At 41.0% G+C, this 12121-nt stretch overlaps 1 protein-coding gene across 1 annotated transcript in view; it reads left to right on the plus strand.

Moving 5' to 3' along the window:
* Nucleotides 1-12121, plus strand: part of SORCS3 (sortilin related VPS10 domain containing receptor 3) — a 311341-nt gene that overhangs the window by 285488 nt on the left and 13732 nt on the right. The window contains exons 19-21 of the mRNA XM_059821073.1: nt 4543-4729; nt 7709-7842; nt 11834-11957. Coding sequence (XP_059677056.1) covers nt 4543-4729; nt 7709-7842; nt 11834-11957 — 445 coding nt within the window. The remainder of the gene's footprint in view (nt 1-4542; nt 4730-7708; nt 7843-11833; nt 11958-12121) is intronic.

Genomic DNA, 12121 nt, shown 5'->3' on the forward strand with positions numbered 1-12121 from the left:
TCCTTGTTAGTTGGAAGAAATAATTTCTGTAGAAGTCTTAATTATTACACACCTTGCTGTTATACAGATTCATTCCTGCCTCCCTCCCTCCACCTTCTCTGGTCAGTCTGTTTCCTGGTGGGTTGTTTTGCACCTATGTCTACACTCTCTTTCTGAGCCAAACAGCAGTCTGACAAGCCCTCCTATGCATACCTCTGTGTGGTCTCCATTCAGCCTTCCTACTGTTTCAGACTAACCCTGATCAGTAACTTTGTGATTAGCCATCAGTTCCTTTCTACCTTCTAGTACACACCCTCAATATATTGATGTGACTGACCTTTATGCTGTCAAATGGTAAATGAAGACGTTATCACAGTTAATTGAAAACTGAATTTCTCAGAATTTATAGATTTAGCTTTAGTAGTATTGTTCACAGTGGTAATTCGGAATATGTGCGTGGCAATGACAACGGAGAAAGAAATGCAGAATGACTGATGATGTTGCTGTGATTTTAGAAATACGGGGCTGGACTGTGATTTGGGCTCTGTGTACATGCAAGGGAACATAAGGAGATAGGAACCTTCTTTTACCTTTTTTAAATCCAAGTTTGTGTTTGAGCACAAAGAAATAATAGACTGCCAAATTGCTGTTGTATTCTTGTGTTCTTGTGTTCTTGACCGGATCTATAAATCCGGTTTTGCACCTGATCTTTTCCGTGCATCCCTAGCTCTGCCCTGAAGGGTACATAAACTCTCCTGAGGCCTAAATGGTTATTTGTGTGGCAGCTCCAGTTACTGAACTGTTCTGTTCCATTGTCTTCTGTTTATGCCATCTCACAGCTTCCCTCTTTTAATAATTACAAGGTGATGGCACGGCTTTGTAACAGGGTTGTAATTGCAAGTGAGCTGAGAAGGCAGGCAGTGACTATTCAAAGAATAAGCGTAAGCAAGTATTGGCGCTCTGCACATCTGTTAGAAGATTGCTAAGCTGTGTTTATAGAAAGAGATAGCCACATCCATGTCATATTTTTATGCAAACAATTTGAGAGCTTCATTAGAAAAACCAAAATACATCATGTATATACACTCCACTCCCCCCAGCCCCAAGCATATGTTGGGTGAAATACAGCCCTCCTGAAATCAGTGGGAGTTTGGCTCTTAACTTCAGAAGGCCAAAATTTCAACCACTGTTCTGTCTCTACAGTTTTTGTCACTTTGGTAGTGTGGCTTCCAGGCAGGAAAACCTTCCCAGGATAGTCTTGATGGAGAGATGACTTTGAAGGGCTGTTCCATGGCAATACTCCTCTCCACCCATTCCACTACCCTTTGCCTGCTCACTGATTTCAGTATGCAGAGTTCCAGTCTCTGCAACAGCTCCTAGCTCATTCCCTTTTGGTAGTTTACAGGGCATAAAGCAATAAAATGTGCTTTTTGAGTATATATGGAAAGCAATGATTTTTTTCCATTTGAAATGCCTCGACTTAATTTCTGTTTTAATTTATATTCATAAACTCCAGAATATCTGACATCATGTGTAGGGCTAGCACACTTGTTTTAGTATTTTGTATACTGGGTACAGAGGCATGGAAAGGAGAGAGAAAACATGATTAGTGTAATGGGCAGGCTTTGCATTGAAAACCAACTCTCCTAACTGGGTGGAAAGATCATCTGCTACTGTTTAGTCACGAAAAATCTGTTCCTGCTTCTCCACTTCAAACCTCTTCATTTCAGATAGAATTCTATTGGAGAAGCAAGGAGGAAATTGGAAAGAGAATTGTAAGGCATGAGAGAGGAGCTGCCATGATGGGTGCAAGAGATTTCAGCCTGAGGTCACCAGTGATCAATCCGGCCCAGATCAAATTTTTATCTTCTGTTCAGTGTCTTCCATATGAGATGAACTTGTGGTCTTAGTACATTCCCTTGAGAGGTGGTTTTGAAAGGTTTAACAAGCTGTGGGAGCCTTTCTATCAAATAACTGAATATCCTAAGAGAGTAATTTTGCCCTGCTAGAGAATTTTTTAGAGTGACTTAAAAACTCTCTGTCAAAAGCATGTTATTGGCTACTCAGTATTATAGATAGGTTTTAGTGTCACTACCACTCTAGTCCTTTATGTTTTCTTTTTTGTTTATACTGTATTTTTAATGTCCTAGTAGGACAGAGGTGAAAATGGTGCCCTAAAACTCCCCTAGCACCTGTGGAGTGGGAATGATGGAGCAAGGAAGGAGAGAGATCTAACATATGTAACCAAATATCCGTATTTCAAAAACTACAGGTAATAACCCTGATTATATGGGTGTGTACCTGAAGACTCCAAGTATACACTCAAGGCAAATACTGACACTGCCTGTGTCAGCCACTTACACAGGCTGATGGCAACAGCCAGTAAGGGAGCAGCTCCCAGGAGTTTGGAGTCAGTGGGAGGCGAGAACTGGGGCCTCTTGCCTTTCATGGATGTTTCTTTCTCTGCAGGAGCCTTTGTTGTGCACCTTTGGTCTCAGTTGCTGATCATTTGGGTTAGAACAGCCTCTGAGCTATTTAATCCTGATTTAAGGACTTCTTTTTCCACGATCCAGCCAATATTTTGCCTTTATCCTGACTGTCCTGGGTTGATAAGTCATGATCCAAAATGGATCTGTGCTACATATGAATGTGTTTGGACCATAAGAAAAATTGCTTCCAGATGTAAGGTTCACAGTCAGAATTTAGGCTGCAAGCCACGTGTTTTGCCACACACAGGTAAACTTGAAAACTACTGCTCAGAGGAAAGCTGGTGCTGTCAGCTCTAAAACTTTAGGGACTGTCCCATGTGTGGTTGTCCCAAGCAATCTTTTCCCTTTGTCTGATCTGCACAGTTTTTCTAGGAAATCGTGGTTTGTTTTGTGCAATACCTGGCCCAGAGGCTTTAGTGAAATCTGTGAGTTCAGTGGCATTTTTCCGTGAGCCCAGTGGATGTAGGACCCTGCAGGATTTGAGCTGGCTGTGAAGAGATTGGAAATACATCAGAACTGGCTGTGAATTACATGGTTGCTTCTCTCCCTTAGATCAGTATGTACTGGAACTGCACATTAGCTTTGATCCTGACCCTGTGCACTTACAGCTATAATGGAGTTTATGAGATGGCCATGAAATATTTCTGAATTTCCTATTTAAAAAAAAAAAAAAGTTAAATTTAGGAGCAGGGATTTTTTGATTTATTTTTTTTTTTTACTTTGGAATCTCACTCTTATCCTCAATATATCTGGGGATTGGTTTCAGTTTTGGGCTAGGACCATCTCCAAAAGGTAGTGGTAACTTCTTCACCCATAGCGAATACAGTGGAGAACTTTCATGAAAGGAAATACATCATATATAAGCAGAAAGCTACAGAGATTTAATCTGAGGTGTAGTTTTATTTCAGTTTAGTGAAATCACTGCAGTGGGCTTTAGCTCTGTTTAAATTAGCCTTGTTTTGTGTTACTTTTAAGTCAGCTGGGGACAAGTATAAAGTAAGGCTCCAAGAAACTGAAATAACAGACACTTCTACAGTTCAACTACAGTGGTTTAAAGCATGATTTAAATTAAAACAGTGCAGCTGCTGCCTCCAGAAAATACCTGCAGTGCTGGAATCTCTTGTCTGTTGTTCCCTCCATTGTTTAATAGCTGTCATTGACAGTAATCCTAGATGGGATTTTCTTGTCATCTACTTCATTCTCCTGTGTATCCAGGCCCTATCTCTGTGTTGACTGGCATTAAGCAAAAGCTGTCAGTCCTCAATGTGAGACTCAACCCGTATAAATTCAGCCATCCTAAAGTTACATGTCTAACTGAAACTAGTCATCTAGACTCTCTATCATCACAGTACACGGATGGCTATTTGCGGAAGATGATTCATGTCACCTATCTCAGTTATCTTTGGATGGGGAGTGTTGGTCTCTTGCTGTCTTTCTTTCTCTCTCTTCCACTGACTATGCAGGAAGCCTGGAAAAGTAGCTTAGACTAGAGTTGCAGCATCTCAGTGACTAGGTTCTGTTTCTTTGGAACATCTTGGAGAGCCACTTCAGCCATTGTCCTGTCTCCAGAGTGTCCCCGATGCTCCCATGTGCATGTGGGAATTGCTCTCCAATTATCCTCTAGCCTACCATTGGTGTAGTGCCTCCCATCTCACTGCCTTTGATGGAGGTACTTGTTGGACACCACCCATTCAACAAAAGGCTGTGCAAAGCCCTGGCCACTTCAGTGACACAGAATCCCCAACCATGCATTGCATTAGATGATTCAAATATGGTCCCCTTGATATATGCACATTTGGCACTCTGCCCTTCTAAAATCTCTAAACCCAAGATGAGGGAATAACATCTCTTTACAGGTATAAAGGTTTGGCTATTCTAAGCATTGATTGTCTAGAATTACCTGGTGTTGATTTGAGTCTGGCCCCTTTGGGGACTGACAGAACAAAGCTAGGCTTTTTTGGTAAAGTTAGGAGTTTGTGTCCATGCTAATGAAATGGAACTGAGAAGAGGGATGGAGGGTAATAAAAATCACTCTTATCAGCCCAGTTTCCTAATCCAACCTTCTCTGTTGCAGGGCGATCTCCAGAGGACAAACATTCAGCTTGATTTTGGAGATGGCATTGCAGTATCCTATGCTAATTTCAGCCCTGTTGAGGATGGCATCCGGCACGTGTATAAGAATGCTGGAATCTTTCAGGTGACGGCATACGCAGAGAACAGCCTGGGCTCTGACACTGCTGTCCTCTTCCTGCATGTGGTCTGTAAGTACTTCCAGCTGCCAGATTCCATGGGTGAAAAACCTAACGTCACTGAAAATCCCTGCAACTTCAGTGGGGCCTAAGAATACATGCAAACCCACCTACATATGCAGCTCATACTCTTTCAAATGCTTGGACCTTTAGACACTCTTCTATCTTGAGTAAACTTTATTGAATGAAGAGGAAGGGAAGCTTCTTTTAAAACAAGTATATTTGCAGTCCTCACAGGTACAGAGAGAAGTTTGAAAATGTTTCTTGGGCTTTCTGAAAGGGTCAGAGACCAAACAGCATATAAAACAAAGTCCAAATGTGTGTTTTCAATATACTTCTAAATCCAAGAGGCTTAGATTAATCTACTAAATTTTGAGTCAGTTATTTGAGATTTGGGAGTTTACAGTGCTTATTAAATAAAACAAAAACGTTATGCTGAGCATACTTCCTGGGATATGAATGTACTGAGGACTAATGTGCTACTTTTCATATTTCATGTGTTTGACATGTATCCCTGACTTTTCCCTCCTGCTTGATAAATCAAAGCAATTTCTGTCCATTTGGCAAATGAGCAGACTCAAATATAGAGCCCATAGCTGGCTTTCTCTCTGAGAAAAGGAAGATCCCAGTTCCCTGTCCTGCTCTCAGGCTGCTAGATCTCCTGGGCAGAGAGCTCCATCTGTGTTCAGATGTACCTCATCAGTTTTGCACCTAGTGTTGTTCACAACTGTCTGGTTTCCCCCTTAGCGTGTTAGAATGTCTTCTAGCCTGTCTGTCTTTTACTTGAGCTTTTCTGCTGGAAGGAAGCAAGTCAGAAATTTCCAAAACTCAAGAACTTTTTTTCTTCTTTTTAATTTCAAGCTCCCTGTGTGAAGGAATAAATGTTCCTTGAAGCTTTTATTATGCTCATAATTCCCTCAAAGTCAATCATGGCTGCATTTAACAACCTGTTATTAGGGCATTAACTGTTTTTTCCTTCACCTTGGGCCATTAGCTGACAAAAGTGATGGTTACCTGGTAATAACAAGCAGCTTTATATGGATTATCTGATTTTTCTTGTAGGAACTGCTTTTTTATAGTGAGGATTTTACAACAGAATGCAATGAGGGACAGTTGCTTGACCTGGTTGTGCTACTCTGCCCTCTTCTTCCTCAGCCTCTCAGATCTCTCCTTTGACTTTTATAGCGTTCTTAGGTGGCCAACTTACTATCATTATCTCTAAGGAAATATTTTGCAAGCATTTACATTCATGCTAACGCTGAAATAAGATGATACCTCACTACTAGACTTTTAATATATTTGGATGTACTAGTCGATATAGGAGATTTGACCTTGAAGCTCAAATGTACAGAGAAAAATGCTTGCTATATAAATCACCCTTATTATACCATCTGTCTGGTGCTCGAATCCTGTGCTGAAAAAAGGGAGAAAGAAGGTCCTTGGCCTCAAGCAACAGAAGCTTTCTACCCTGCATCTTTATCAGTGGTCAGTCAACTTTTCACCTTTTTGGAATCTGCTGTCAAGCTGCTCATCCCTTCATTTTAAAGGAAGTGAAGATATTAGTATTTTTCCTCTTACATGCACTATTACAAAATATTTGGGGGAACCTACTGTTCTTGGGAACCCAGAGTACTTGCTATGGGCAGATTTCAGGAGTGACTTGCTGAGAGACCCCTTTGGAAAGGGGGAACAAAAAAGAACAAGTTCTTAGGAGCCAGAAGCAAGAATAGTCTCCCATTGTGCTCGGAGCTGTATGCTCTCGTGCTAGAAGAACAGGTCTTGCTCTCCAAAATCCTTGTAGTCCAAGTAGACGGAGAACTGATTAATGTACCCATTTCATGCTTGAAAAGTTGAGAGGTAACACAAGAAAATCGTCTCAGTTAAAATCAGCAAATTTCCTGCTTCCCAGAATTAATGTCTTATTCAAAAAAACCTCATCTCACTTCTTTCTTATTTCATCCTTTCCTTCTCACAGTGATAGTCTATCAGTTTGCTGTGTTTTAAAAGGTAACATCCAGAAAGACTCAGTAACACTGTCTAATATGCAGCAGTTACCAGCTGAAATTCAGCACCAGTAAAACCAAAAAATTTAACAAGAAGGAAAACAATGGAGATAGATAGTAAAAGCTTTAAACTAACATACAAAACCTCAGTATTTTTTACACATGTTGTTTTTTCTGGACAGGAACTGGCTTCTTAATTCTGAATTTCATGCACTGGACTCATCTGGACATTTGCATTTATTATACACAAATTTGCATTGATACTTTGTTACTTTTTAAGTCTTTCAGAAACAGGTTCTTCTGACTACTAAATGCTTTGATACACCAATGCACACATTTTTCAAGTAGTTCCTGCCTTTTTGCTAGTGGTAATTGACTCCCCAAAGATTTCTCAAGGTCAGGCCAAAGTCAAAAAAATACCAAGTATTTCCAAAATCATGAATCTTTCTTTTGGATACCTTCTAAAGAACTGTCAGGTAGCATTTAATCAAGTAATAAATGCCTAATATATAATCAGATTTAAATCATCTTGGCTTAAATGATTTTCCCACAAATCTTGGGATATATATTTTCTTGGGTATATGTTTTCAAGAAAACACCTTCTTTCTCTCGTGTCCTTTCCCTCAGGCTTTTAATAGCAGCTTGCCCTACCCAGTGCAAAGCCAGTTTATTGTTCGCGCTCAAACTGCATTTAAAAAATTCTTCTAAACACAGTGCTGACCCTGTCTGCAGTTAGCACTTTGGAAAAGGTGCATTTCTGGCTCCCCTAGAATTAAGAGTGAGAAAAAAATGTGTGATTTTTTGTTTATTTATCTTGTTTCTTTTTCTTTTGCTTATTGACTGCTGAAATTGTCTTGTATTGCTATAATAGAGTCTCACTGCTGACATGACACATTTGATTTATTCAAAGGAAAGATCCTTGCTGTTCACAACTGCACAGGGAGGATTTAACTCAAAGCCTCTAATAATGAACTATCTCTTCCCACAGGTCCAGTGGAGCACGTCCATCTGAGTGTCCCCTTTGTTGCTATCAGAAATAAGGATGTCAACATAACTGCAGTAGTTTGGCCCAGCCAGGCAGGCACGCTTACCTACTTCTGGTGGTTTGGTAACAGCACCAAGGTACAGCTGCCCTTTGGTTGATTTTTACTTCCAAAGCTTGTTGCACCAGACAGGGAACTCTCTCAGCCCTAATAAAAACTTCTTGCCTTTGTTTGGTTTGTGTTTTAGTTTTTTCCTTATCTAAAAAGAGTTGTCATTATCTGAACTTCAGCCTTTGCAAGTTTATTTCCTCCTGTCTCATGTTGTCCTTAGAAGTCATTACTTTTTTACATCTGGTTGTTATCAGCCCTACTGAGCTTTGAAGACCACTGTTATTACCAGTGTTCACTTGCAACTTAACTGAGTTATATACCACTATATATGGGATAATACTGGCTTTCAACACAGTGTTTAAAAACTGCTGGTGTTCAAATTACCATGGGCGTTTCCATTATGTACCAGTATGCAGTATATAATGCTGGATTCCAACACAATACTTTAAAGCTGTTGGTGTTCAAATAACTAGTTGTATCTAGAATTTCAAGCTAGACTGTCAATGAATTGTTTGTGTCCGTCCATGACCATTGTTCGCAGTCTTGGATCTATTAGAGAGAGAAGTGAGACTTCTTTGTAGTGAATTTTTAAATGTTTGGCAAAAATTTATTATAAAGAGCTTTTTTTATCAATAATTGAAGTAGGTGAAACTACAAGTTGCTGTCATGCTTTCAAATGGAGAGAACAGGATTGCTTATTAGCTACGGTTTTTATTGCAGGCTCTAGGAGTGAGGCAGCTGACATACAAGCGCTTTCCTCCATTATTACAGTAGTGAAATGTACAGCCGATAATTTTGCAATGTAGTATTTGCTGTTATTTACAAAAGCAGTTTAAGTCACATCATTGTCTACATTATTGAGTTAAAGGTGGGCACTGAGGTGAGATCACAGGAGAAAAAAACAGGGATTTTACATGAAATATGGAACTTGAGATAAAAAGTAGCAGGCACACAAGTATTTCATTTTCTCTTTCACAAAGGTGCTTGCATTTTAACCTCTTACCCTAGCTACCAACAGTAGCAGGAGAAAAAACCAGAACCAGTAAATGTGGTATCTACTGGGATTTTACATCAAGTTAGGAAGCTTACTGTAAGAACTCACCTTTTTTTTGTGTTTGAGGCACTGGAAGAGCTCAGGAATAAAAAACACTTACTATAACTTGGCAAGTTGCTGTGCCCTAGCTAAGTTGTGGCAATCACCCACATACACACATCGAGTCTGTGACAAGTACCAGGTAATTCCACACAGTTTATACTGCACTGAAAGAGCGGATACAAAATCACATTACAGTTCAGATATTTTTGGCTTAGAGCTCGCACGTGGACAGCCATTAAAGTACACCTGAGACAATTTAGGTACTGGTAACTTGATCAACTGCTTAAACCCTCCAGTGTACCCAGGTGTCAGTTTTCCTGCCATTGCTTTTGTCCTTAATATAGAAGTTGGTTGTGAATAGGACCTTAAAAATTATTTTTTTAAATAGAAAGTAATCTAGAAAAGGTAGAGCAAAGGCAGTGGTGTTTGCTGAAGATTTCCATGCAGCTCTCATGGTGCTTGCATCTCGGTTGTAAATATGATCTGGTATCTGTTTTATCTTCTAGCTTAAATTTCAGTCCCATAGACAACAGAGTACAAGCAGATATGGATGTGTTTGGGATGGATGCTTTGGACATAGCTGTACCTGGAGTAGCTGATCCCGATAATACCACTTAGTTGTGCCCGCATCAAAGACCCAAAACACCTTTCATTCTTTGCAAAGCGTTATCTCCAGCTACCTTATGAAATGTAATTCAACTTCAACTCTGACAGAAGTATGGCAAAAGATATAGACATAACAGCAGCAGCCACCTTTTTTTTTTCAGGACAACAGTCTGCATCACATCAAAATTCCTTCTGGGATGTTTAATGTACGTGTCAGATCCTTCTCTGTGCCCACTCATGGGCAAACTGTGGTGCTCTTAGTACAGGTGGAAGATGGGGACACTGATTTGTGTGTTAATTACAGGATGAAGTGTGTAACATTGTGCATAGTGACTGGTATTGTTAGAAGATGTATTCTGGTTCCATGCTGAGGGATTGCAGCTTCTTTTCCTGTTCAGCCTGTAGGCATCCCAGGCAGAACCAGACGTGTCTTGTGTCACTGTGCAGTCTCACTAAGGTACTTTCTCTGCTGCTGCACAGGCGAACGTTGTCTTAGACTCAGATGACCTGGCTGAGACTCTTCTGCTGCCCTCCCTGCCCTGCTGGAACCATTGTACTGAATTTCCACTGTGCTAATTTTTGCAGTATACCCAAAGGCCAATTTGCTTGGATTAACACAGGTCCAGTTTAATAAATGTGTCCAGCTGTCTAATAGGTTTGAGCAAATGAACCTTAAACTACTTGATTTAATTTAGAGTTAGTCTCCAGGTCTTGGTGCTTGAATTAAAATTAAGGACTTGGCTGAATGTTGAAACTCCATGATGGAGGTGAAATCATCCATGATAATGGAATGTCCAGCATACACACATACAAAGAGGAAAAAATGTAATTTTAAAGGCTAGACTGGTTCCTCTTATCCGCCTTTGCACAGAATCACAACCTGTAACCTCCAGGAAGATTGCTAATATCATGCAGTTTGATATAGGCCCATTCTGCTCGTCCAGGATGTGTGCATGTCTCACTGTATGTTAGCTAGGCCTCCAGGGCTAGCACAAGCTGGCACCCTTGCTGACTTGGTCTGTGAGTCTCCTGTGATCAAACAGATTTAATTTTTTTCTACTGCTTTTTCAGCTCATGGATGAAGTGGTACAAGGAACGTGACATTCTGCAGGGAGGGAAATGTGTTTGCCAGCCTGGTGTATACCAGTGGCAATTTTGATTTGGCTATGAAAATGGCACGTATGGCCACTGTTGTGAAATGTAGGTAAATTGGCAGTCTGATGGGATGAATTGTGAGAGCTGGAAGGTGAATGTTCAGGGGGGTTTCCTCTGGAAACTGGCATGTGATGAAGGGACAATAGCAATGGTACAATGGTTTTATCTGTCCTCTTAGACCTCTAAGTGCTTTTGCACTGGAGGCTAGTATCACTATTTCCATTTTAATGGTTTAATCTAAACCAAGAGATTTGTCTATAGACTAGCTGTCAGATCAATGGCACTGCAAGGGCTAGACCTTTGATTTTCAATATGCAAATCTCTTTTCCCAAACATGGTGCACTTTTTTCATCTAGATGTGTAGCAGTGTGAGAGTTTCCTGTGCAAAGAGGAGAGCTGCAGTGCTGTCAAGGACATTCTTGTTTCAGAAGGTGCAGATAAAGCCAGCCGTCTCTGCCAGGGCTCTGAGCTGGCTAAATGCAGGTCAACTTTGGAAACCATTCAGCCACAATCAGACAGCAGTGTCAGCAGGTATTATGCCATGCTTTCAGCCTTGTTAGCATGGTTTGCCAGCTTATGGTTGGAGATAGCTTACAGGCTCAAAGCATCGACAGGGCAATGCTGGGTGCCGTCACTCTGTCATGAGCAGAGTTGCTCTGAGATAGATAGATGGATTTGTGCTCGTAAGAGCAAGGGCTGGTCCTGAATCTGAACAATATGGATTGTTTGAAGAAGCATCTGCATCTTTGGTTTATATTCAAATACTGGTTTGAGCTGGACCCTGTGTTTTGCACGGCTCATGTAGCAACTGTGCTGAGCGTGCATGCCTGTGTGTGCACAACACTGCATTCTGCAGTGCTAATTCTGCAATTGCTGACAGTGCTCTACTGCGGTATTCATAGCATAATGGGTTGCAGTTCAGCGGAAGAATATTTCGGGAAGCATTTACTGAAGTGAGAGAAACCTTTGCCAGTGGGACAGTTCTTACTGGCTGGTGTTTGGGCTGCATTTAGGCCTTAGCAGGACACGCAAGCTCGGAGCACCATTCCTGTATGAGGGAGGAAGGATATCATGGCCTGGTGGATTAGTCAGGTGCATGTTGTTGATCCTGAGTTAATCTCATCCTGATTTTGAAATTACCATCTGTGTTTACCTCTTGCAGCCCCTCATCACCTTGGAGAGCAGCATCTCATACCTCTTCGCAGTGGAGGGGATGAACACTGTCACTGTGCAGGTTTCTGCGGGCAACACCCTCATCCAAGACACCAAGGAGATCGCAGTGCATGGTACCCTCAGCCTTTTACAATCAGATCTCATGGGGTATCTAGAGGTGAAGAACAGATAGTCTCTGCTAAAATAAAATGAACTCTCTGAACTCCCTAGTGCCTGGAGGAACCTCTGAAGACAAACTGCAAATGAAGTAGCTCAGATGTGTCATGATCACAAAATA

Source organism: Gavia stellata, chromosome 9, assembly GCF_030936135.1.
Source record: "Gavia stellata isolate bGavSte3 chromosome 9, bGavSte3.hap2, whole genome shotgun sequence".
Lineage (NCBI taxonomy): Eukaryota > Metazoa > Chordata > Aves > Gaviiformes > Gaviidae > Gavia > Gavia stellata.